General features: G+C 36.7%; 1 protein-coding gene across 1 annotated transcript in view; it reads left to right on the forward strand.

Annotated features, from left to right (window-relative positions):
- Positions 1-26,933, forward strand: part of CDC40 (cell division cycle 40) — a 44,218-nt gene that overhangs the window by 8,744 nt on the left and 8,541 nt on the right. The window contains exons 2-12 of the mRNA XM_072855672.1: positions 3,623-3,709; positions 5,267-5,396; positions 15,610-15,693; positions 17,723-17,862; positions 18,477-18,573; positions 20,261-20,400; positions 21,989-22,063; positions 22,732-22,777; positions 24,188-24,289; positions 25,581-25,696; positions 25,782-25,915. Coding sequence (XP_072711773.1) covers positions 3,623-3,709; positions 5,267-5,396; positions 15,610-15,693; positions 17,723-17,862; positions 18,477-18,573; positions 20,261-20,400; positions 21,989-22,063; positions 22,732-22,777; positions 24,188-24,289; positions 25,581-25,696; positions 25,782-25,915 — 1,151 coding nt within the window. The remainder of the gene's footprint in view (positions 1-3,622; positions 3,710-5,266; positions 5,397-15,609; positions 15,694-17,722; positions 17,863-18,476; positions 18,574-20,260; positions 20,401-21,988; positions 22,064-22,731; positions 22,778-24,187; positions 24,290-25,580; positions 25,697-25,781; positions 25,916-26,933) is intronic.

Raw genomic sequence — 26,933 nt, forward strand, 5'->3', positions numbered from 1 at the left:
CCTGTTATATGTGATGTATCACCTCTAATGGTATTACTGGATGCCATAAAGCCCATATTTATACAGTTTCCAAGTTGCAGCAAACACAAGCTGCTTCTCTGCCAGTCCTGCAGCTAACTTTAACTTTCTCTGGAGGAACACTGTGTCTGTTTAAATTGACAGCATCTTGACCCCCCTTTTTATGATTCCTGTGCCTTTGTGAGTGGGAAGTGACCTAAGGTAATACTTAGCCCATCAACGAATTCACAGATGCCCTCCTCTTTCAGCCTAGCTACCGATAGTCTTCCATTCCACAGAGCCACTTGTGTCACACTTGGGACATAAGCTACATGATGAATTGCTCACCTCAGGCTTTTAGATAAATTAAGATATGTCGTGTGTGACCAAAGGAAAATCTACAGCACAGCAGAGGGATGTGATCCCTTAGATTACCTTATCTCAGTCACAGCTCTGCCAGACCAGTGCTCCTGTGATCCCTTCCCTGTTCACTATAGCTATGGCAAATGCTTCTAGAATGCATGCAGAGAAGTTCTGTTGGCTGTTGCCAGCATAAGGGGACAGAGTCGTAAGACCTGTATGTTTACTTCTTTCACTTTCTGGGTCTTACAAAGATGAGTTCTGCTGAAATGGTCTTCTGGTGATGCATGCAGTTGTACCCAGTGATCTCCACCATGTGCAGAGGTTGCTGATGAGTTCTTTCCTCTCAAAAAAAAAAAAAAAACAAACAAACAAAAAAAAAAAAAACCAAAACCCACCTAAAACCACAGCACCCCAATGCAGATAGCTTGCCAATTTGTAAAATGATTGATGGACTAGGTTAATATTTTAAATATTTAAATATTCTGTACTTTTTAAATATTCTGTACTTTTTAAATATTCTGTACTTTTTAAATATTCTGTACTTTTTAAATATTCTGTACTTTTTAAACATTTTCCGCTACCTAGCAGAGTCTAGTAGTGCTGTACAAAATGGCATTGATCAAATGTTGACCAAAGGATAATTTGTCTGCTGCAATTTGAACTCTTGCTGTAGACTAGCGTTTCAGAATATGTTGTGTCAATACTTTATTTCCCTATCAAGATTTTTGTTCTTTAAAATACTAAGAAGGTAAAGTGGGGAATTGGGACACGTTCAAATTATTGTATAGTTTAAAGCGAAACGGCATAGTGAAAAAGATAACCATTATGTGCCTCAGCAGCATATTAACAGATCATCATTTGATGCCCAATTATATGAAAGCATGAATAAGGCTGGAGGTCTTGGGGAGTGTAGCTCTGATAATATAACATGTGCTTCAATTTCAAGGCTCAGTAGTTTTCACACTGAAAGACTATGCCTGTGGTGGTCTAGGAGTGAGCATATTGTGTGGCTTCCAAGTGACTCAGCACTGTTCCACCAGCAGCGAAGTAAAACCAGAATTGCTATAATCGTCCAGCAGAGGATCAGCTTTCATGGCACAATCTGTTTCTTTTCTCAATTACCGAGCGGCATATAACAGGACTTAACAGGGAGAAAAGAGGAAGAAAGTAGCAGAACTGAAAAATTCTTGGCATTTTTGCAAATCTGGATTTTTCTCACTTTTTCCGTTTAAAGACCAGGAAAAAACCTTTTTCTTAATTTCAAGTAAACTGATAACTGTTTAAATGTCACTGACAGTTGATCAGATAAATTTTGCCATATTATGAATTATATTAGTTTTTATTTTCTCAAATTATAAGGTTGGTGGATAAGATGTGAAGTCTAGCTGGCAGAGCAAGCTGTATGATGTGACTTGAAAAAGTTGTCTATGGAAAATGTCCTCAGGTCATGGAGCTGTGAAAGGAAATATAAGTGTGTAGGTAATACAGGTTAGGAAATGGTTTTGATATGCTCCTGTTCTAGCTGGGGATGGGGGAGGGGGTCTGTTTTTGTTGCTGAATGACTGGATTAGGCCTGCTGTACTGTTCCCAGGCAAGTTCATAGTGTATGAAAGTCAGGGTAGTGAACGTACCGGTAGCCGTTGTCATCCAAGCCCAGTGAATTGGAAAGGTTGTGTGATGAGAGAAATGAGGTCAGGCCGAGAATTGGCAGCGCTAAGGGCTCAAGCAAGAGCAGTGCAATGGCTGGACCTGCCTGTTAAAATAATTGATACACAGTGAGAGTAAAGCTTTCTAGTTGGACTTAACAATTCTACTAAGACAGTTGTCTTAGTAGGAAAACAATTGATGGGATTACTGAGATCATTCTCTTCTTTTTTTTTTCTAACCACACTTTTTTTTTTTTTTGGAGCAGTTTTAACCAAATATAATCAGGCAACAAGCCAAAGATCTTTAGGTACTGTTTTTCTTTTCTGTGTTCTAGGAAACCAGGTTTTAAAACCTTTTAAGTCTTCCATGCCTAAGCAAATTTGTAATTTACCTGCTGTTGAATTGGGGAGAAAAAAAGCTTCTGGGCATGGCATGTCAGAGAATAGCTAACAATATTAAATAAGTAAAGAACATGCCATTTTGCTCTTTCAAGATACTGTAATACAAAACAAGATTGAGTTTGTTAGAGGTAATTTTCTATTAATGAAGTGACTGCTAAAATTCGGTCCTCTATTGTGCCACTTCCTTCTGTGAGTTGCAAATGCTTTTGGATCCTGTTATAGGTGAGCACTGATTAAACACTGATGCTAAGATAGCTTTTTCAGTATAATTACTAGGGATATTATCAATATACTAGCATGTTGTAAATCCCTTTCAAATGCATTTATTGTAGAATAAAGATGCAGGAAGCAATGCCAGTAATAATACCGCAAAATAACATTCTCCTTCGTTAGCTGAGCCCTTGGAGGCGGTGGGGGGGGAGTAGCGTCAATTTAGGATCAATGTAAATGAGCCTTTGTAGAGCTCTGAAACCAGCTCTTTTTGAGCACTGCCACCTAATCAGCCTTTTTCTTTCCCATCTTCTCTGTCTTCTGCTTCAGCTGCATGTGCCCTTCTGAGTTTTTCCCTTTGAGTTGCTTGAGAAGTTATTCTTTTGGTTAGCCCCTCTTTCTTGTCCCTTCATCTATCGAGTTAAATTTTTGTCACAACAGGCTTGGAAGTGTGTTTAAATACTGAAGCTGAATTACATTTATACCTTTTGGTAAAAACTTGGAGATAAGGGATTGTTGGATTCTCTGAAACTCATTGTTATATGTATGTTAGCACTAATGTCTAATATTTTTTTTCCCAACTACCTTTCAGAACTGTTACTTGTGACTTCTGCCTCCTACCTTTTGTAGAACTGTAGTTTTCGTACTTTTATGGTGACCATTTTACTTGCTCTTAACAAGGTCTGGCTTTCAGACATCTTCAAAAAAAAAAAAGCTTGCCTCCAATCTTGCTACTGTTTTTAAAATGTGTGCATGAAGTCTTTAAAAAAAGTAATAATACACATGCAAAATTCCATGTGTATCTTCTCAGTAAGGGCCTGACATTGGTTTTGCAATCAATATTTTTTTAAAAATAGAAACTGGCCAAGCTACTCTTCTCCTTTCATAGTGCTGAAAGTGTCAACTTGAACTATAGCCCTAATTCGGTCTGAAGTGGGGTAATGTCATATATTTAAAAGTCTGTATGTGAAAAAAGGTTTATTAATATGGCTGTTTTATTTCAGGAAGATGTGGAAACAGGAGTTCACCTTGATCCTGCTATCAAGGAAGTTCAATACAATCCCACTTACGATACTATGTTTGCACCTGAGGTAAGAAGCAATATTGATCTTTAGAGCAGAAATACCTTTGGCTTAAAGGGTAGAGGTTCTATAAATCTCATGTGAAATTCATATAAGACACATCTTCTTTGGATGCTTACTGTATTTTGGAATCTAGTTTAGTCAAATTGAAAAAAGATTCTACACAGGTGTGTTGGTATTTTTAATGCTTGAATTTTAATATTCTGCATAAAGCTGTTCTAAGAAGAATCTTAAAGTCTATCAGAATTATAGCTATGGAAATTAAAAATCAAGATAGGAAAATATCATTATAAAGATGTTGAGTAAAACATGAACTGCATTAAAGTAGTCTCTTACTGTTTTCACGTTTTTGCTATTTACTTATTGTGCTACTTAGAACAAAATGAATGCTTGTAAGTCTTGCAGATATATGGCTTCTACGAGGAGGATTTAAAATTAAAATCAAAGTACGTTCAGTATAACTATTCACATCACCGTTAAGTATTTTAGTAACTTAAGCTATGCTAAATGTGTTTAGTGAAAAACCATTTTAGGCTGAATTTGGACTGCCTGGTGCCATGTGAAGCACTTTCTATTTTATTATAACTGACAGGCTATCTGAAAGATAAAAATAGCTGTTCAAGCATTTAACTTTTTTCAGTATTTAACTTCTTTGTACAGTTTGTCTTCTGTTAGACCAGGGGTTAGCATTTTAGGTAGACAAAGGCTGTATCAATCTGAAACTTCTACATTAGTTATGCTTTATGTTTAGAAAACCTTTTGTGGAACCACATAAATGGGCCTTTTCATAGCAAGCTTGCATTTTGCAACATACCAAAGCCATAAGTGTGTGAGCAAAAATACTGATTTAAACTTACTACAGTGTTACCTTGTGTAAGTGTTTTAGTTAGGGAAGCCTAATGTGGGACAGTCTCAGGTGTCCGTAAATATGGCTGACAAGCATAAAGGTTACAATTAAATTTAGTTTGATATTAGTCTCAGTGTATTGCATTTGTTTGTATTCACTGTTCTTTTCCCTAGCCATGGTATGGTCAGGAAGACTGGCATTTGTCATCTTGCAAGAAGAAAAGCAAGGCAGAGTTTCATAAGTGTATTTCCTGAAATAATACTGCAAGTCCCCAGTTGCTTTTTAAATTCACTAAAGTATTGTTGGCAGTATACTTTCCATATTAAGTACACAAGTTTAGTAGGACCTGAGATCTCTTTCTTGATATCTCCCCCTTACAAGGAACAGTATGTTGTGGTTTTGTCTTTTGAATGCTTGTACCGATCACATACTGAATGGCAGTGGTTTGTGTCAAGTGTTTGATATTGATTTGTCCTCTGTACCAGTAATACAGGCTAGAAAGTTCAATCATGAAACAAGCTGTTCAAAGCAACTGTGTAAGCGATCACCGTGGAAAATAACAGACTAAGAAGCTTATTCAGTAGTCATAAATATAGTTGAAGTGATTTTGTGTTACAGTTTTTGAAAAGTCTTTTTTTCCTGTGTTTTTTTCCTGAAAAAGTACACACACATAAATAAGAAATTAGTAATTCTGATATCTTTTAACATTGTTGATGTAGTTTGGACCAGAAAACCCATTTAGGACTCAGCAAATGGCTGCACCTAGAAATATGCTTTCTGGATATGCAGAACCAGCTCACATCAATGATTTCATGTTTGAACAACAAAGAAGAACATTTGCAACCTATGGTAAGTCCTTAACAGTGGAATTCACCTCCACCTTTATTATGCCCAGGTTGGACAAAATTAGTTGTTCTCTATACAACAGTGAATAGGACTGCAAGTTCTGTAAATTGCTTTTTAACAGACTTACTGAAATGGGGATAGGTCTTTGAATGAGCATCCATATGTCTGGAGATCATAGTATTTATTAGGGAAATCTCATTTTGTAGTTTCCTTTGAAACTGTAATCAAGTGTATGACCTCCTACGAAACCCCTCTTAATTAATCCTTCCATTAGTTGCATCAGTGTAGAAAACACAAATCAAAATTTCACACTTTTAATATGACAAATAACTGTAGATCTGTTATGCAAATAGATTCTTTCATGTGATTCTAACTAGAGGTAGCTCTCTCAAAACCAAAAGGAAGCCTTACTGAGTTGTCACGTTCTTCAGAGTGGTTGCCTCTAGATACAAGCTAAATGAACAGGAATTGAAGAAAGTTGGAATACATTACTAAAATATTCTTAGCAAAGATAGACCCAAAGAACTCTATATTGGTGGTCATTATAGTTGCTGTTTTCTTATCTTGAAGAACTTTTCACTTGTAAATAGTTACATTTGAAAAATGAAACATTTGCATTTTGGAGAGGCCTGAGTTTCAAATAGACTTTTTATGGCTTATAAGAAAAGTGGGGTTTTTTAATAGGGAAAATGTGGAAAGGCTATGGATTCGAAGCATTCTTTCGGACACATTTGAAAGAACAAAACTGCCATGTATTTACATATAACAGTGGTTAATTTTTCTTCTGTGTTTCATTGTAAGCTTTCATTTGTTTTAAACTTGACTGCAAGTGCTTGTCTTGCAAATATGAATGTTTGAAGAATATAAAGTGATACTTCATCTGAAAATTCAGTCTGTTAGGCAAGTTCTGATACTTCCTGTGTAAACTTAGCATCACAACACTGAACTTTTTGCACAACAGACTTGTGTCTGTCTTTATTTGTATTTACATTGAAAATACCACTCCTGCAAACTGTCATGCCTCAAAACCACCTCCCTACAGACGAGTCCCCTTAAATTCATTAGGGCTTTATGCATGCATGAATTAACTTACTGCATTCTGTGATGGACGAGACTGGGACTTTATTGCTAACATCTGTGGGAGCCATGTATTACAGTGAAACCTGGAAGAAAAAATTATCTAAAATGAGAGACTATAACATCCTCAGTTTCTCTTTGTATTTGGGTTTTATTAGAGGTTTTCTTGTAAATGTTAAAAGTTGAAATATATTTAAGACAGGTTCTTTTCTTTTACACAGCTTTAGCTGATACATACTTTTCACTGAGTTGTTAGGATGTGGAATATAAGCAAAATGCCAATATTAAGAAATGGATGTCTAGTTCCATAGCATAACTTTAACTTACTTGACTGCAATTTTGATGTTAGAACTTGACAGGCAGTGCAGGTAGGAGCCTGTTCAGGATCTGAATAGACAGATTAGATTTTGTTCTGTGAAATTAAATGTTGCATTGTGTGGGTTGTGCATTTTTGTGTGTGTGTAAAATAGATATTGGAAAAAAGGGTCTGTAGGCATATAGTGTTTGGTTTGGGGTGTTTTTGTTTGTGAAGTTTAGTTTGGGGGAAGATAGAACTAATAAGTCTATTCAAAGCTCCTGCTGTTGGTTTATATCCTCAGTGTACAGCAACTGCCTTGAAAGCTGTATTACAAGAGAGTATAAAAATACATTTTTAAGACTGATAACATTGGCAACTGTGCAACTATCGTATTCAGCTTTCTAGAAATGTTCAATAGATAATGATCTGGGTACAGTGAAAATGGAGCTATGAAAAGGCTGAGATAGGCAATTTAAACTGCAAGAACAAGCATTGAGAAGCTGAAGTTCAAGCTAGAGGATGCGGTAAATGAGCATGATATCCTGGCTCACTAGGTGTGTTAAAAACAGCACTCCTTTAAGCTGTCAAAAAGTTGTCTATTAAAAAATTCAATATTCTCTTTTCCATTTGGAAGGAGGTAATAAATATCTTCTCAGAAAAGACCAAGTATAAAAACACAAGTATAATTGCTAGGCATAAATCTAAGTCATACATGTTTTTAATGACTAAGTCATAACGTATTGGAAGAACAGAGAGTAAACCTCTTAAAAGCTGCAGATCTTGAGACCTCTGGCCTTTGTTTGGCTGTTTAGCACCATTGTGCTAAGGCAGGAGGTCTCAAACAAATCTGCAGTGCTTAGCATGCAGATAAGCAGTGGCTATAAATGAAGGATGAGTGTGGTACAAGACAGAGAGGGTGGTAAATGAGATAATGTATCCAAAACAGCTCAACTGCCGCAGAGTCTTTCAAAAAAAAAAAAAAAAAGCTTTATAGATCATCTTGAATGTGAATACATATTCAGTGAGGAAAGCTATATATTAATCACAAATGAAACCCAAGTATTTTTTGGCAAACAGTCTTTCTCATCTACTGCTCTTGCAGTAAATATTTACTGTCAAAGTACTTTTTTCCTTGTGATGCTTGGATAGCTCAGAACATCCATGCTGTCATTGACTGAGGGTCCTTCCAGTCCTTTATCCTATTAGACAGGTGGGCAGCAATGGGTACCTAGTGAGGAGAAGAAGAAAGAAGCAAGTGAATAGTGATACATCTGAATAGTTTTTTTCAATGTGCAATCTCTCAACTAAGGGCAATGTCTCTATATGTATTAATTTTCAGTGAATTTATCGGTTTTGTTTGGTTTTTATTCTTGACAAATTTGTCCAGCTGCTTCTTGAACCCATATAATTTTTCTGTGTACATAGTAACCTATTGCAGGCAGTTCTGCAGCTTACCAGCATCTTGTGTGAGGAACTACCTCTGTTTTGAACTTGTGGAACTTAACAGCCTTCTAGTTTGACTTGATATCCCCTAGCCTCTTCTGTTGGAAGACACAATGAGCAGTCATTTCTCAGTCACCATTTCTGTGTCGTGCCTTATTTTATAGATTTTGGCCATAATTTCATTTCAGTCTGCTTTTTTTCCACCTGAAAAGATCAGGTCAATCTTCTTGTTCCTCTGTTGCAGCCTTTCCATGCCTATGGAAGTGCCTATCTCTGCTAGTTCCACTGTATCGTTCCCAAGATGAACAGTGAAGCTGTGCATAGCGTTTAACATGTAATCTCACCGTGAATTTGTTCTGTGGCTTAGTAAAGTGAGAGGCTTTTTCCCTTCAGTTTCTAAGAGTTCTTAACATTGCGTTTTTCTCTACAACTTTGAGTAATTTTGTAAAAGCTACTTGCTCCCTTTTTCCAGGTCATTTATCAATATGTTGAACAGCATGGGCCTGAGCATGGATCTGCCAGCAACTTTCCTGGGCTGTGGAAACCAACCATTTATTCTTGCCAGTGTTTTAATAACTTTTAATCAATTGACCATGGGTTTTTTAAAGTGTCTTTGAGGCACCCTGTAATCAGTCTACCTCGGTTTTGTAAAGGTATCCAACATCAGCCAAGCTTTGCTCATTCACATGATTGTCACCTCAGAAATATTCTGGAGGTTTTGTCATTGTAATTTACCTGTACAGAAAGCTGTGTTTGCTCTACTGCAATATATAATGCTCATCCAAGTGCCTACTTGTTGTTTGCTTTATTATAGTTTCTAGTGCTTGAAACTTCTAACCATACAAATGTCTGGCTGGTTGACCTGTAGTTCCCCAGATCGCCTCTGAAGCATCTTTTGAAAGGTGGCATTGTATTTGATATGTTTCATTTCTGTCATATTGAGGCAATATTAGGTGAGTTTTTGCACTGTGGTTCAGCTTTAGATCTCTTGAATGACTACCATCTGGTCCCGGTGTTTTGTTACCGCTTATTTGACTCTTTAGTCTCCTGACATTTCACTTTGAGGTAGATATTTTGTCACATTACCCATAAAGAAAGGTTCTGGCACAGGAGACTCTACCTAAGCTCCTCCATAATGATCATGTGTTTAAAAAAAAAAAAACCTCACTGATGCTCTCTTTTCATTCCTTGATTATCTGTTGGCCTACATGCTGTCTGGTATGCTTTCTGCCCCTGCAGTTTTTGACAAAGGACAAGTGTTGGTTTTTATACCTTATGTGATTTGCTCCTCGCTTGGGGGGGGGGGGGGGGGGGGCTGCCTTACTGTAGTCTTTACTTTGTCTGCTAGAGTTTGGTTCTTTGTATTTTTCACATTTGGATGCAACTTCAGCTCTTTGAAGATTAGTTCCTTATTTCTAATAGTTTCGCTTTACATACTGTTCAGCTGTGCTTACTTCCTTCTGGTCTCTTTAAAGTCTTCTTTTCATAGCTGGCAGGCATTAGTTCTTTTTCTCCTACATGGTATCTTTGAAGTGTCCCTGCATTTGGAAAAGGCTTTACCCTTTGGTGCTCACTTTCTGTTCCTTTTTAAAATCTTCTTTACTTAATATAGCCGTCCTGTTTTGAGATTGAGATCATTGTAGTAAATGTTTTTACGGCTTGCTTTGCTTCCTCAACAATGTTGATTTATACTGCATTATGGTCATTGTTAAAATGTGTATCCTTAGAAAAAATGTCTTAAAATCAAGTTTCCTGCGCTGCTCAGTTGGCTTTCTTTCATGTCAGTCTCTAACATGACTGCTTCGTGGTACAAGTACATTGTGTAAAAATGCTGTTTTCATCACATCTTGGTGTGAGATTTGCACAGTCTGCTACAAGGAGGTGACTAAAATATGTCATTATTACTGTGCTTCTTTCCCTAGCACCTGTTTAATCTCTGTTATCATTTCATGGTTATTGCATCTCTGGCTGAACGGTCAGTAAGGGAGACCTGGCAACTGTACTCACCACTACTTAAACCTGGAATTTCAATCCAAAGGATCCTTTAATGCTTGTTAACGCTCTTAACTTGTTAATCTGATTTGTCTTTAAGCTTTCTGTAGCATATGTTTTTCCCCACTGGTATGACCATCTTATTTCTGTATTCTTTCTACCTGGTAAAGAGTGTATTCTATCCAATTATGTCAGTATTGTCCTACCAATTACATTAGTTTATTAATTTAAAACAAGACATTCCAATTTCACTATGTATTATTTTTAGGCTCTGCCATTTTGTATACATGCTTGGGTTTTCATTTCCCTGCCTGCAGTTTAGATAGGATTCTGTGCTTATTGCTATCCCTGTTATCTGAGGTTTCAGATTTCTCTGCTACCTTTTGCTTAAGGATATGGCTTTTTAAGATTGTGTGTCAGTCTAAATTGCTTATTTTTCTTCAACTATTGGCTATCCCCAACTATTTCATCAAAAAGCACTCTTTGAACCTTCTCAGTACCAACAACCTTTTAAATCTAGATGAGACCTACCCATCTCAATAAGGTTCCATTCTTTCCAGGAGTTTGGAAAGGCGAAGTTGACACAGGCACTGGAGGTGTTTTCCACATTAGGGTTAAGATCTGCAGCTTCTCTTTGCTGTAAACAACCTCTTGAGAATGAGCTGCCCTTCCAGAATGTATTTTATACAAATTCAAAAATACCATAGCTTAATTGAGTTGCTTTTGTACTGTCCCTCAGTCCATGGAAAACTGAGGAAGAGCATGCCAGATGCAAACCTCAGATCTTTGACAGATCAACTAGACCTCAGCTTCTTTATCAAGAATGTCTCTGTGATACCAGCATGTGGAAGTAGTAGGATATCTGCTGCTGTCTGTATTCTTTAGGATACAAAACATTGTAGTTCAGGCATATAATACACAAAAGGAAAAGCCAAATCTTAGGCTGCTCTACTCATTCTCCTTTCGTGCCCCCCGCCCCCAACACTGGATTCTTAAGCTGTCATTTTGTCCCTGACCCCCAAGAGGTTGTGAACCCATGTTATTGTGAATGCAAACCTGCTTCTCTTGTCTTTCAGACTCCCCAGAAGGAGTGGGGGGATATTCAGGTCCTGTATCCACAGACAACAGCTTGAAACCAGTGATCTAGTCAGATCTCTTGAGTTAGAATTGCATCATGGTCATTTCTATTTTTATACTATTTTGCATGGGTTTAAAATCTACGTAAATATTGTAGTTGTAGTTTTTTCACGAGTGTAATAGTTGAGATTTTATTGATGCCGCCCTGAACCTTCTGTGCTGCAAATCTAAACTATTTCTCATATTCCCTTCAGCAGCCCTATCAAGCCATGGGTCGTTGTTGTCTCTAATGTTTCGCATATTGAAACTACCTTTGGGTCCATCAGTTTTTTGCCTTCTGTCCTTCATCTCTCTTCAGACTGACAAGCATGTTTCTTCAGTCTTTTCTAGGCCTTTCCACCACCCCCAATGTTTTATCATTCTTGTTACTCTCAATTTTTATCTAAAATTTTCTTTAAAATACATTGCTTGAAACTGGACACACCAATCTAGATTAGGCCTTGCCAGTGCTGTTCCATGTTTTAGATAGTTTTTCATTTGCAGTAAATCTCAGGTTTCTTCTTTCTTTTTTTTTCTCATTAGTGTCAGATAGTCTTGGTAAGTGTATCAACACCACTACCCTTGCAGCCTATATTTTTTTCCCCCTGTACCTAATCAATTATTTTCTCTTTTTTGGTATTTGTCATTCAGCATGTCTTTGCTGAAGCGAAATATTTCACACTTGTCTTTGGTGTCAGCTGCAGGTTTTACAGCTATGTGATCCTTCGCTGATGGCATGATCCATAAAAACGTTGAATAAAATAGTCCAGGCAGGCCATTTTATAATCTCGTATAAGATCCTCTCCTGGTTTGATGGAAAGCCATTAATAGTTACTCTGTGAGATTCTGACCTTTTTTTAATTGGTAACCCATTTTGCATCTGGAGTCATAGGTAATCTACCCTATTTTGAATCCATTGATGTAGGGCAATCTTCTTATATAATTTCAGCTATTAAAGAGAAGGCTTTCTCTCTAGAAAAACAAATTTCTTTTCACAAGCTATTATGATGTAAATGGCCAAAAGCTTAACTAGCATTATTTTTCCAATGTTGTAGTCCTTGGAGCATGGCTAAAAAGACTAGGAAGTCCTGAAATACAAGCACTTGTCTATTCTTCTGTATCTGTACCCTCAGCAGAAACAGTCTCTTTTCCTGAAAATTCCCTTTTGAGCATTGTTTTTTTTTTAAAAAAAAAGGCAATATACTTTCCTTAATTATGTGGGCATATATAAATTTTCAGTGTGAAGCAGAATTACAGATTATTTTTTACATGCTGCACACAAACTGTTCATTAATATAGTAGAAAAATAATTTCGTAGCTATTTCAGCACCAGTACTCATCCTAGAAGTGGACTGCTTTATTCATGCAGCATTTAGTATTTTAAAATCTCTCCTTCACAAGATATTAATGTCCTTTTTAATAAGAAACAGTCTTCTGTCCATGAATCTCAGCTCTTTATGAGTATTCAGTAACTTGGTTATAACAGGATTACTTAGTAAGACTGGTATTTTAGGAGCTTAAAATAACTCTGACTTGGAAATAGCACTTCTGATTTTTTTCATCTACTCATGTTACATGCAACACCTACAGTCACTGTTACCTCTTACAATTGTAGGCACTTTATCCTCTGATTACTTTGATTCTGCAGAGAGGCCAGTGCAGTCAGAATGGGGTAGTTCAGCTGTATTTTTCCGCATACCTGAGCTACCTTGGGTCTCTGTATGCTGCATTACACAGTACGGTGTAATCATACTTTAATTAGCTGTCTTTCTGGAATGCACATCGAAGTCTGATTATTTAACCAAACATTTTCAGGTGCACTGAAATTACGGATGTAGGTGGAATTGTACCTTTCCTTGCTAAAACATGGCATGAAATATCTACCTCCTAAATAAAACTGAAGGAGACGTAGAAGTCAGGGCACATTATATGGCATACCAGCTGAGTAGGATAAAAGCAAGCTGTCTCTTGCAGCTGCGTTTGAGTCCCAGCCAGAAAGAAAAGATTCTCTTTCACATGTCCACTAGAAAGTAGAAATTGTTCAGAGCTTTTCTATGAGAATGATGCTGGACCAAATTCAACCCAGCTATAAGAAGTCTCCACTTCCACGGGAAGCTGTGCTTGGCCCAGGGGCCCTATTCATTAGAATACTGTCCCTCTTTTACAAGTACCGAGCAAATAGAGTCCCAGAGACTGTGTCAATACAGTTGGAGGACAAATAAACCACTGTATTGATTTTGACATAAATCCAAAGTAATATCTCTCTGCTGGTAACAGAAACCTTACAGCATGGAAAAGAACTCATTGAAATAGTGGCTTAATAAAAGCAGGCAGTTAAATTAGTGAAAGTCTAATTGCAGTGTCTGCTCAGTTTGGTTATCCATGGAAGTAAATCCTAATAGTATAGAATAATTTTTTTGTTGTTTGTTTAGGTATAGTGGGAATTTATATTTCATAAGAGGGCATTGGTATATATTTCTCTCCCTATATCATACTCATGGAGCATCTGGGCATATATTGTTCCATGATTGGGTCTTACCAATGTTTGAAGCTTGAGAGTTGGTCTGCAGGTTGATTGCTCTATTTGTATGGGAACACTTACTGACTTCTTGGAATGGCTCTTCTACTAATATCAATAATTTTTTTTTCCAACATCTAAAAATAAATGAACTGGACCATCTTCTGAGAAATGTTTGGGGAGATGATCTCCTTTGGCTATTGTTTGATAGAACTGATAGTTCTCAGCTTGTATGCACCCAAGTACTTTTATGGGTCATTGGTCTCTGGGGTGGACTGGGTAATCTCCCACTGTTCATGATTGTCTCTGTCAATCAACAAAAAAAGAATAATTAGATTGTACGCTGTAGGATTTCTTTGATTTTGTGTGTGTGATTACTTTTACCGATGGTTTAATATCTTCATTGCTTTTTTTTTCTTTTTTTTTTCCTTCCCGATACGGAGAAATTCTCATTGGGTCTTCAAGGGACATTTTGTCACTTGAATAATATTTAATAAAAATTGGTGATATGTCCACCAGGGTGCAGTCTTTCCCAAAAAAAAAAGCCATGGTGGTCAGTAACTGTTCAGTGCACCTGTTCCTTGGAAACTAGATGGATTTGTCTATCTAATTCTCGTAAGATCATGCTATCCACTTCAGGAGAAATGGAGAAAAACTGTAAGATATGCATACTAAAATGAGAACCTCAATTTCAAAAATTTGTAAACATCCTGAATATCTATGAAATGCTGGTACATTTTATAAATTATTTATAAGAGTAAATGCAGCAGTTTTGGGTTTGTTTTTTTTTAACGAGACTCAATAGCTGTAATCAGGAAATGAAGATGTGAGTACTGAATTATTTTAAAAATTAAAGGCCATTGCTGCTGCTTCTGATACCATCCACGTTAGTTAAAGCAACTGCTTTCAAGTTGAAGGAACAAGCTTTCCCAGCTCTGGCAGGAGGAGGATGAAATAATTTCTGCTGGGGGAGATAGAATATGAACAAAACCCTAGAAAACTTCATTTGTTTTCATTTTTTCCCCATCTCTGTCCTCTCCCTTCCAGCTGCTGCCATCCCCAGGACTGCCAGAGATGAGTAGCACTCACTTTGACCCAGCCGAGGTAGCGGGCAGGGCAGGGGGCTGCGGGGCCAGAGGCTGCTGCTGAAACCAGAGGGCTCTCTGTGTGCAGCAGCAACAGGCTGGTTTCAGTGTGACTTACTGGCTTCGCAAACCAAGGAACAGTGCCCTGAACTAAAGCAGCATCTGTTTAAAATCACGTGTCACTAACGTAAGATTTTGAGGTAGTCTTTTCCTTATGCCATGTTACAACAAGAAGAGGTTGCTGTGGCATTTCAAAGTCTAATGTTTGCATTATGGCAAACTGGTCTGAATTCAGTGTTGACTTCGCTTCGAGCAGGCTATTGGTCCAGGGGCCTCCTGAGGTCCCTTCCCACCAGAAAGATTCTGTGATTTTGCTTCCTGTGACTACCCTCCCTTTGTGTCTTATGTTAACTGTTGCCTATTTTATTTATTTGCTTTCTCTATCTTGTGCAAATTTAAGCATTCTGGCAGCAATGCATACTCAAGGGCTTCATGGTAATACTTCGTAGTAATCTTAATACTCAGGCCAAGTGAAAAGTGCATAGGATTTCAAAGTATCAGCCCTTCCTCATCCTAGCTCCTTGAGAGCCAACGGGAAAAAATTGGGGGTGGGGGGGCAGAGTAATAAAAGTTGTACAAAACTAAAAAGCTTGAAATAACAGTATCTTATTTCTCCTCTTGTTTTAGGTTATGCATTAGATCCCTCTATAGATAACCCTGAAGTTGCTACCAAATATATTGGTTCTGTAGAAGAAGCTGAAAAAAATCAAGGTAAATAATTCAGAATCTCATATAAATGACTTGCAACTGATGACTGTTTCCATTTATTCCTCACTAAAAATGGAATAGGTATCAGCAAAGGAAGGAATTACCCACGTCCAAAGACACAATAAATGAGGATGTGTTGCAGTTGTAATGTGACAAGGGGAAGAGAGATATTGGGGGGCTTTATTTTCCTGAAGTAGCAAATATTTCAGGCTATCATAATGTCAAATTTCAAATTAGGATTTGTAATATGAAACTAGCATGTGCTATTACATGAATAGAATTGATCTGTATCTTTGAAACAGAACTTTTTGGTCCTCTTAAATTCTGTCTTAGCTAAAATTGTCATATGTCTGCATTAGGATACTTGTATCTTGGGCTAATCACCTTAACTGTGCTACTCGGTAGCAAACTGATCACTCTGTATGCAACCTCTAGCATTCTGTTGGGAATTGCATGTTATATCTGCTTAGCAGAGTTAAGCTGTTTGGGTTATTTGGAAAAGAAAAACCATTGGAAGGTTGCCAAATGGTAAAGGCATGGGGTGCCACTAGGAGGATTGACTACCGGAGGTGTGGAGTTTGTAATTAATACTTTGATAAAGGTATTTAACACTCAGTGACTTATTTGCATTGGAAAATTGTACCTATGTAAACTTTACAGTTATGCTTTCCCTTGCATGTCTTTTTCTAACATCTTATTCACATGTGTATACAAAGGTTCTTTATTTCTGTGTCCTCTTCCACAGGATATATCCAAGGTTATTTCACTCTTTCCTTCCAAAATAGGATAAAGAAAATAGACTTATTTTGGTATAGCAGCTACAGACATTAGACAGAAATGGCTAAGATTAAATCATTTCAAAAATAAAAAAAAAAAAACTTTTCATAATGGAATTTTAATAATTTATTTTAAGAAAACTCTTCATTAATGTACAATTCCTTCATACGATCATTACTTTAATTTTTACATTGCCTATTTCCCCTTGCTTATACAAAGCTCTTTTTGGCTCATTTGCACTAGATGAGTATTACCGATGCTATAGGAAAACATTGTTTGAAAATTGCACATAATTGTATATACAACCTTCTGAAAAACTTTTAAGTCATTACTTTAACATTTTTTTAACTTTATAGATACGGGAGGGAAAGAAAATATTGTTTAATGGTTTTGACAAATGCAATTCTGAGGGCACAGCATTTGTGAAAAGCTATCATTTATATGAAAGAACAAGATAGTGGTTGGAGGTAGATGACAGTGTCAACAGGGACAGACTTTTTAATAGGACTTGTAGCAATAGGACAAGGGATAATGGTTTTAAGCTAAAAGAGGGTAGATTCAGACTAGATATAAGGAAGAAGTTTTTTGTGATGAGGGTGGTGAAACACCGGAACAGGTTGCCCAGAGAGGTAGTGGAGGCCCCATCCCTGGAAACATTCAAGGTCAGGTTGGACGGGGCTCTGAGCAACCTGATCTAGTTGAAGATGTCCCTGCTTATTGCAGGAGGGTTGGACTAGATGACCATTAAAGGTCCCTTCCAGCCCAAACCATTCTATGATTCTATGATTTTTTTTACTAAATTAAAGTACCCAGTTGTGGTTGGGGTTTTGGGAGACTTGTCTTATTTTGGATTTCGGGGTTTTTTTAGAAACTGAGAGAGGTGAGGGGGATCAGAAGCCAATTGTTAGGACTCTACTCTTTCAAGCACTGCACTATTTAGAGTATGAAAATTGATGTGTTCATGCAGTCTGCAGACTTATTGTTAAAAATGCATGGGTACGTGCATGCTTAAATACTCTAACAAACCATGACACACAGTTTAAATGGTTCCTCTGTTACTGTACATAGTTAGCAGTGTTCATAGTTAGAAAAGTTAGCAATGCTTTGGCCAATTTTGCTCAAATGCTTTTTCCATTTTGCTGTGTGTATTGGAAGGAGTGGTGGTGGTGTTTTTTTCTTTTAAAACTGACTATGATGTGACCTGTGATGATGTATTCTTTGTTAGCAGCTAGGCAGTGTATTGTTCTTTCTTCAGGTTTAACAGTGTTTGAAACAGGACAAAGGAAAATTGAAAAAAGGAAGAAGTTCAAGGAGAATGATGCATCTAATATTGATGGTTTTCTGGGACCATGGGCAAAGTATGTTGATGAAAAAGAAGTAGCCAAACCATCAGAAGTAAGTACTACTTTAACACAATACAAATTGTTAGTACGTTGCAGTGGTTTTAACAGAGATCCAGCTGCACTAGTAGTTTTTCCAAGCAGAAGATCCATGCTCTGCTTTAGGGTGATAGAAACATTTCAGGTGATATGTCCAAATATTGTGCATTCAATTATTTGCAAGACTGTTTGGAAATAAAATTAATTGTATCTGTGTGTAGTGTATAGAGTCTGTTTAAAAGATGTTTATAAACAGAAGCAGCTTTAAAATAACTGAAAGTAAAACTTGTTTAAAAAAGAAGAAAACAAACAGAAAAACAATTACACCCCCCCCCCAAAAAAAAAAACGCTCCCCAACGAACCAGCATCCTTCTTGTTCAGTCAGTGATGCTTAGCTGTAGTCTATGAATAAAAAGATAATATTTAATTCTTTTCAGTGTACATAGCTTTTTAAATTATTCTGGTTTTGATAAAGGTATTCTCTTTATTGATGCTCAGAAACATTTCTAATCTCATTTAGCAAATAAATGTGTTCTTAATAGTAAGTAAATGGTAGTGCAGTTCTGGATTTTGTTACATGATTCTGAACGCTGAATTTTTAAAAGTCAAGATCACGTTTTATTTTTCCAGGAAGAACAGAAAGAGTTGGATGAAATAACAGCTAAGAGGCAGAAGAGAGGAAAACTAGAAGATGATAAACCTGGAGAGGAGAAGACTATATTACATGGTAATAGCATCTTCCTGCCTGTTCTCATTTTCTTGCTCACAGTGTTTTCTTGCCTGCTGTGTTAATTAGTAAGGATGGCAGACAGCCTCAGCAGTTTTGCTGAGGCACCTTGATGTTTCTGTATTGGAGGTAATAGCGCTCACAGGCATAAGCATAAAGGACAGGGAAAGAGATAAACTTGGACTAATTCCACTTCATACTGTGAAGAGCAGTGTGGAAATGTCATCTTTCAGGGTATTGGTTTTATTTATTTATTTTTAGTGGTACTAGACGCACTTATCCCTTTCCTATTTTACAGAGCAAACATTTTGAAGTTATGAGTTTGGCTTAGTTTCAACTTCAGAATTACTGCAGTTTTATGTGTCAGTACTTTCATCAGCAGGTAGTGCTTTGAGTTATGGCTTACATACAATTTAGAAAATCATTTGGACTTTATACTTCCTCAATTCTTAATGTAAATGTTCTTGCTGTCATACTATGAATAATTGTGTATGAAATAATTACCCTATGGAAGCCTATAGCATGCAGTACCTTCAAAGAAAATGGTTTGGTAAGTAAGTAAAATTAAGTGATTTTTGGAAACTGTTATTTCAACTCTCTGCATGCAAAACAGTCCTGCCTTATATTGCTTGGCACAGATAGTTAGGTAAACCAAGTCTCTCTTTGTTTACCACTTTCTACAGCCAGGCTCACACGCACAAGCTGGAGCATCTTTTCTTGTATGCATTAAAGAAGAAGTGGCTATGAGATACGTGTTGCTAACATTAGTACTTCATTCTGTTTATGTGTAGTAGATCATGACAGTATTTATTGACTAGTGACAAGCATAACAAATCTGAAATTTTAGCTATTGAGCCTCCTATAGAATATTTTGTATCCAACTTTTCATGATCTCTACCTGAAGTTTCACAGTGAAAGACCTTACAAGATAAACTTTAATCTTCTCAAACACAAACATTCCAGAAATACACCATTTTGTAGACATCTGTAAACATTGATACTCTGCAGGAGGTCACTTGCACAACCAAAACTGCCATAACGGTGTCCCAGAAACTGAGAAGTTAATTTAATCAGTGCACAGCTTAACATCATGGCTATCTAACACAAGTCTACTCTGAAATATCCATTTCCATGCAGAATGCATCCCTGCATGTCTGACTGTCCAATCACTTCCTCAATTTAGTTAAAGAGCAGCTGTTGGCCACTGCTGACCCATATTGGTTCATACTGGCCAAATGGATCTTTTTTTTTTTTCCTCTGGTTTGTAATTTTGTTGATGTGACTGACACAGCGCAGAGCTGGCTGGAATGTGAATTGCAAGCATATGCCAGGGTTAGAGTTGCACATTATAATCCGTGTAAAGTTAGTGTAAGCAAACCCTTGTTGGCTGGAGGAACTCTCTTGCTGTTTGATGATGAGTAAGATGTGTAGGGGGAAGATTGTCTTAATGTTCAGATTATCAGATTCCAAGCAGATTTTGCTGAAATTACTTAATTTGAGCTCAACTGATGTCAAATAAGATTCCACATCTGTGTCTGATTAAGTTGAGTTCCCCCTTTGCCACTTCACAGCAGAGCAGCTGTGTTGAGAAAAACCTTAATTGTGTGTGGTTTTGAGCTTTTCGAGGATTATAACCTCTTAAAATACAGGCTCTTGGATTCTCAGAATTCTGTGTTTACCTTTTCAGTTAAGGAAATGTATGACTATCAGGGGAGATCTTATCTTCATGTCCCTCAAGATGTTGGAGTTAATCTCCGGTCTACAGTGCCACCTGAGAAGTGCTATCTTCCAAAGAAACAAATCCATGTGTGGTCTGGACATACAAAGGTAGGAAGTCGTGTTTGTCAGCATGCATCATAAAAACCCACTTCACTTTGTGTCTGAAGCTAATGACTTCTATAAAACTGAAGAATCAGTAGAAGGAAGGAGTATTTTCGTCTTTACCACATTATGCATGTAATGGGTTGCATTCCATGCTCACACAAGGTGTTTGCCTGCTCAAATGCAGTTGTTTACCTGCATATACTTTTTCATTAACATACTGACCTCCTTTAAAGGGACAAATATTATTCAGTGACTTCTGTGGGATTTGGATTTATTTCCTAAACTACCACATGAATAAGAGGCTGATTCTAGAGATCCCTGAAAATGCTTTTTTTTTTTAAATAGTAAAAGTACTTAAGGGCTATTTCATATCAAATTTATGAAAAGTAACACAGGTTTTGTGATTATTGATGCATCAGCATTACAGGATTCCCAAATACAGCTACTACCTTTGAGATGTCTGCCTTGTTAAGAGTTTTCTTTGATGATGCTGCTTAACATTTACAGTTTCTGCTTGTGCCAGAGCCCATAACTATATACATAATTTTGGTATTTAAAAAGCGTTTCACTGATCAGATTTGTAAAGCCTATACTCAATTTCCTGCTTCTTTTGTCTCTAATTTTCAGTATTGCTTGAGGGAATATGCTGTTTTGCAATGGACAGCACCTTAATGATATCTGAAAGATGGAAGAAAGGAGGACACAGAGAACACTTTTAGCTTTTACCCTTTTTTAGTTAGTCACAGCTCTGAACTCTTCTTCAGTGATTGCTGCATCAAAGAGCTTGTAGCTGCAACTATCAGTGCTTTCCAGAATAACATCTCCTCCCCAAAGCTCTAGTCACTCCTCTGCTTATTATCCTATTAGAACAGACTGATGCATAAAATAGCTTTTTCCTTCAAACACAAGAAGAATAATGATATAGATGAGAGAAGCAAAAGAAAGATTGGCTGACAAATCTAGAAAAGCTGGAGGATATAAGTAGACAATAATAGGGAGGATAAAGCACCCAACTCCAACCAGGGGTGGGAAGAACTGGATGGCATATGAATAGAGTAATTGACATGAAATGGAAAGAAGGGACATCAAACCATGAGTACTTGGCAGTTCTTTGGACTTCCTCTGCAAGGAGTACCTGAAATACAGATAGATGGGAAGATGCTGTGCCCTAGGAATCTGAGTTCAGTGGGTAGAAGCCACTGGTAGTATAAATAAGAAATGGGGCTGGCCAGAAATTTTTTTTTTGTGGAAAACTTCCTCACCTGCCCCACCTGAAAGGGCTTGTTACACAGAAACGGTTGCCCAAACTGACAATTTGTATTTCTTTGCTGTGTTTACCACAGTAATGGTGTGAGTGTTGAAGGAGGGTATATATACAGCTGTTGAAGTGAAACAATTTGTTGCCAATATGGTTGTTCGAAATGCATTGCTGTTTCTAAAATGGAATGTCAGTAGGTTATTTCTTTTCAAGATACAGTATGTGTATATTTTACGAAGATAAGCTTTAGTTTTTTGTTTAGAAAAGAGGGCAAGTGAACTGAGGAAATATCTAGATGCTCCACTTACTGTTTAATTATATCCTTATTTACAGGGTGTCAGTGCAGTTAGATTGTTTCCTCTCTCTGGGCATATACTGTTGTCTTGCTCTATGGATTGCAAAATTAAGGTGAGTTATTCTTCTGTTTTCATGTATATGTTTTATGTCATCATTGAATACAGACAATGCATTTTAGAATACTTAAATATTTGGTACTTCTACCAAGTACCTTTTGTCTGTGTTACTTTTATTTTTCTCACTTGATTTTTAAATTACAAATTTGTTGGAATAAAGATAGAAATAATACACAAGACTGTGGGTGTTAGAACAGTGTTACTCATTTAATAATAACATTTAGATGGTCACAAGTCCCTCAGGTTATTGCCTTTGTTATTATAATAATTCATTTTCTGTGAAGCCTAATTTTAGAGCTAGCAATAGGTTTCTGCTGAAGCGTTTTACTGAAGTATTTGTGGTCTTGAACTAATCTCATTTTAGTCCGGCATACATCATATTAGAAAGCTGATTTTTTTTTTTTTTAACTAGCAAAACCTTAGGGCTTTAAAGTTGGAATATGGTATGGGGTTTTTAGTTATTTTAAGGGGGTGTTGCTAACAAGAAGGTGACAGAGCATTCTCGTGAATTCCTGGGTAGATAGTTGTGATTAATCAGTAGATGTCACATGTTTGTAATTAATTTCTTAAAAGATGTTGCCGTATATGTTTGCACTTAATTTCAGCATCATTATTGTTTAACAATTGACATCTTTTCTCCCCATCCCTTCTTTTTTTCCCAAGCTGTGGGAAGTATATGGTGATCGAAGATGTCTACGAACATTTATTGGTAATACTCTTTTTTTTTTTTTTTAAACTAATGTATGTTTAAAACAACTTCATGGAAGGAGATATGATTTAGGTTAGCTTAGTAATTTACCATAGAGAGGACTCATAGGCATCCAAGGCAAATGGTATTTAGTATAATTTTGGCAATAAGAACTAAAAAAGGTGCAAGTTTTTAGTGAGCCTTTGTCATTATTCCAAGCAATTTAATGTTGATGTATAACACCTTATGATCCTTAAAACAAGATATGAGTGTACTGCAGTCATCAATACTTTATGCAAGACTCCTTTCCAAAAGCAAAATTGTGAAATTAAATTGCCCCATCTTCATGTTGAGAACAGCAGCCTCTGTGTTTATGCAGTGAGGGCATCTTGTGGTCTGATGATCTTAAATAGGTGGTCTCTTCTGTGCTGAGTTTCTAGTGCAAAAGCATGGGAATTTTTTTTAGGTTCAGGTGCTGTCTTTGTTCATGTAACAGGTGCTTTTTAAAGCAGATAGCTGAGAGAGAGAAATACAAACTTCTTAGCAGCCTTGAATGCAGAACAAAAGCAGCTGATTCTCCTTTTGAAATGGGAACATTTCGAGAACACTGAGTGAATATATGTTGAGTAACAACAAAGAAGTCTTTTTTTTTTTCCACCTAATATTTCTGATGGCAGCAGTGCGGCAAAGATGATGGCTCAAAAGGTTCTCTCAATAGACTGCTCTTTCTGAACAGTTTGACTGTTTTTCTCAAAAGGTCCTTATCAACCAGATTCACCTGCTATTTTGTTATATTTAAGTTACCGTGTCAATATTTTAAACTAAAGAGATCTCCTACAAGTCTGATGCAGTGGTCAGATGAAAGTATTGGGGCTGAGTGGTAGCAAGGTTAACACCAGATGAAAGCATTCTTAATTTTCTGATCTAATATTTCCCATTTGTACCTGTTTCCTAATTTTAAATGTTTCTCCTTTAAATGTATCTCCCATAGTGTTTGTCTCTCCTCTTTTTCATTAGATGTTGACATTTATTACAGTGTTCTAAACTTCTCTTGCAGCTCTTAACTGTGACCAGAACAATCTTTGAAGCCAACAGTACTTAAAGTTCTGCTTTTATATAAATTTATGAATGATGCACAGCAGTTGGTTCTGTGCAATGCTATTGTTTCTCTCTCCAGTGCTTTAGAGGTGTGGGGATTTGGGGGTTTTATTCTCATCATTCTTTAGGAGTTACTTTTTCTGTCTCACTTGAATCATTTTTTACTAGTGTTCATGAAGAGCTTCAATAAGCAATTTCCTTGTTCTCTTTGCGTTGTTAAAGACTGGAGCATTTAACTTGAAAAATGTTTAACACCCCCCCCCCCCCAAAAAAAAAAACATTCACTTTAAGCATGAATGGATAAAAGTTTATCGCATTTTTTCTGTCTTGTAGGACATAGTAAAGCTGTTCGAGACATCTGTTTTAATAATGCTGGCACTCGCTTTCTCAGTGCTGCATATGACCGCTATCTTAAACTCTGGGACACTGAAACAGGTAGGCTTGTATTTATAGATGCTGTTATTTGGCACTATGTTTAATTAAAAGTAAATATCAAGATATATTATCAGTCAGGTTGTTTCCAATTATCCTTAATATCATCTTGCAGTTCAGTGTTTAGGCTTTCATTACAGGATGAATAGTCTTTTCTTCCTAAATGCTTTGTTGTTATCTGTAATGGTGCAATTGACACTACCGATATACCTGTATTTCATATACCTTTTTATCTGAGAAGTTTGATGGTTATTTGTAATGCTAGAACAATTTCCAGCAAAAAGACAAAATTTTACCAAATCAGTTAATTGCATGTTTAATTTTATGCCTGTAAATGTAAGTAATGAAATCACACTTTAGACCTAAACATGCTTAATTTAGAAGAATTATTTCACTTGATCTTTTGGTTAACCTGAACTTGAAGAGCACTCCAAATAAGAAAAGATGGTGGAAATTGAGTTGCTGGTATAGGGAGTGGAGGTCTGATGCTCTCACAGAAGTGCATGGGAGATGCTCTGTAACATTCTGCTCCAAATAGTTTCTTAAGCTAAAAAGATACAGGATAGATTTTTGTCAATATTCTTTTAAACTTAAGTCTGTTCCTAAGACAGGAAGTTTCCATGTTTGAAAAAGACATTCGCTTTCTTGGTTAGCAGTGCTGCTAGTCTCATGCAGGTGACAGCCAGAAAAGTATAAGTCAAATTCTCCAGACTTGAGTCTGAACTCAGTTATTTAGACACCTGAAAAATACATTGAGCTTTCGGATTAAAACAGGCTCCTGTAAGTTATGGATAACATGTAATCAGGGTATTTATGGCTGAGGCTGAGAAGAGGTCAGTGGTTTGTTTTGCAGTTGGATTACTGTTACCTTTTTCTAGGTTTAGGATTGAGGAATGCTTGCCTGAGTTTAAGTCTCTTGTCAAGAAGACCTCTGATCCTAAGGAGGTGATGCTATGCAAAGACAGTGGTCACCTTGCGATACCCTGAGCAGTCCTGATGTCCTTGATATGTCCTGATGACAGACAGGGTACTGAGCAGTTATATTGTTTGCAAAGCTGTAGTAAAAGTATGGAACAGTTTGTATGTGTTTATACAAGTGCGTGCATACAAACATGAAAGAAAGTATAATCAAAGAGCAGGGTAAATTCTACCCTCTAATCCTCTCAAGGGCTTTAAAACGAGTATTTCCTGCTGTTAGTAAAGTAAAAGTAAAATTTTTATCAATATCTGCAAAGAACTAATCAGCCCATAGAACTTCCAACCTGACACACTATGAATGGCTTGTCTGTTGCAGGGCAATGTATTTCAAGATTCACAAACAGGAAGGTTCCTTATTGTGTCAAGTTCAATCCTGATGAAGATAAACAAAATCTCTTTGTTGCAGGAATGTCAGATAAGAAAATTGTACAGGTATGTCTACTTAATATCTCTTCCTCTAAAAATTATAATATTTAGTGAAAAACAAGGTCTTATTCTGACTTTTTTTAATTTGTAGTGGGATATTCGAAGTGGTGAGATTGTGCAGGAATACGATAGGCATTTGGGAGCTGTCAACACCATTGTGTTTGTGGATGAAAATAGGAGGTTTGTGAGTACATCTGATGACAAGAGTTTAAGAGTCTGGGAATGGTAAGTTTAAAAATTTGAATTTTAACTTGAAGTATATTATGAGCAAACTGAGAAGAGAGTTTTTATTTTTAAAAGTGTACGTAGCACATAGGACACTAGAGTGTACTGAGTTCTAGGTAGCTGAGGAAGAGCTGAATTTAAATTTCTGTGAATTTTTATGTAATTATATATGCAGTAGCTAAAATGTTTCACAATAAAGTAGAACCAGAACAATCTCAGCTATTGTTGCTAATTTCTGATAACTGTTAAAGTTGGGTATATATTCTGCAAACTCCTGCATACCGCCACTCAGTCTAGTATGGGTCGTAGTTCTTAAACATTTTTGTCCAGTGAAAGGAAACATCCCTTCCAAAATCTTAGTATAATACTTTCAATGTCTTTTGAAATCATTCTTTATGTCTAATAGTGAATTACTTTCCGTAGCTTACTGCCCTACTGTACTGCAATATTTGAAAACTGTTTTTAAAGCCTACAAAACCTAAATCACTGTATGCAAAGTAAAATGTGTTAAATAGCCTCTGTTTTATTGGTGCAGATTTTATATGGGCATTGGGCTGTATTTATTTTTAGCATTAATTATTAATAATTTATCTTAATATTGTATCTTTTAGAATAATTTCTCTAGAGATTTTAATCTTTAAAACCAGTTGCTTCCTATCATGTTGCTGAATACTAACCAACCCATCCTGGCTTAATGCTCGAGACACTTCACAGATTTCCTTCTCCCCCAAAGAAAGCATAAGACAGCCCTATCAGCCTGAAGCACGCTGCACTCTATTAGTAATCTCTGTTCTCTCTCCTTTCCCCAAGGGTGTATTAGCCCTTAAATTAACCTTTTAAAGAAATGTCTGCTCTGTTACATTAATGTGTGTTGATTTTGAAAGCTTTGAACTTGGATGTGCATAGTATTATACAGTATTTGGCCCATGTATGAAATAGCTAATTTAGTCTAGCTTCATTTCTGGTTTTCTGGTAGTCTGGGTTTTTTGGCAATCATTGATACCCACAGTTTGAATAC

The sequence above is a fragment of the Ciconia boyciana genome, chromosome 3, assembly GCF_034638445.1.
Source record: "Ciconia boyciana chromosome 3, ASM3463844v1, whole genome shotgun sequence".
Classification (NCBI taxonomy): Eukaryota; Metazoa; Chordata; class Aves; order Ciconiiformes; family Ciconiidae; genus Ciconia; species Ciconia boyciana.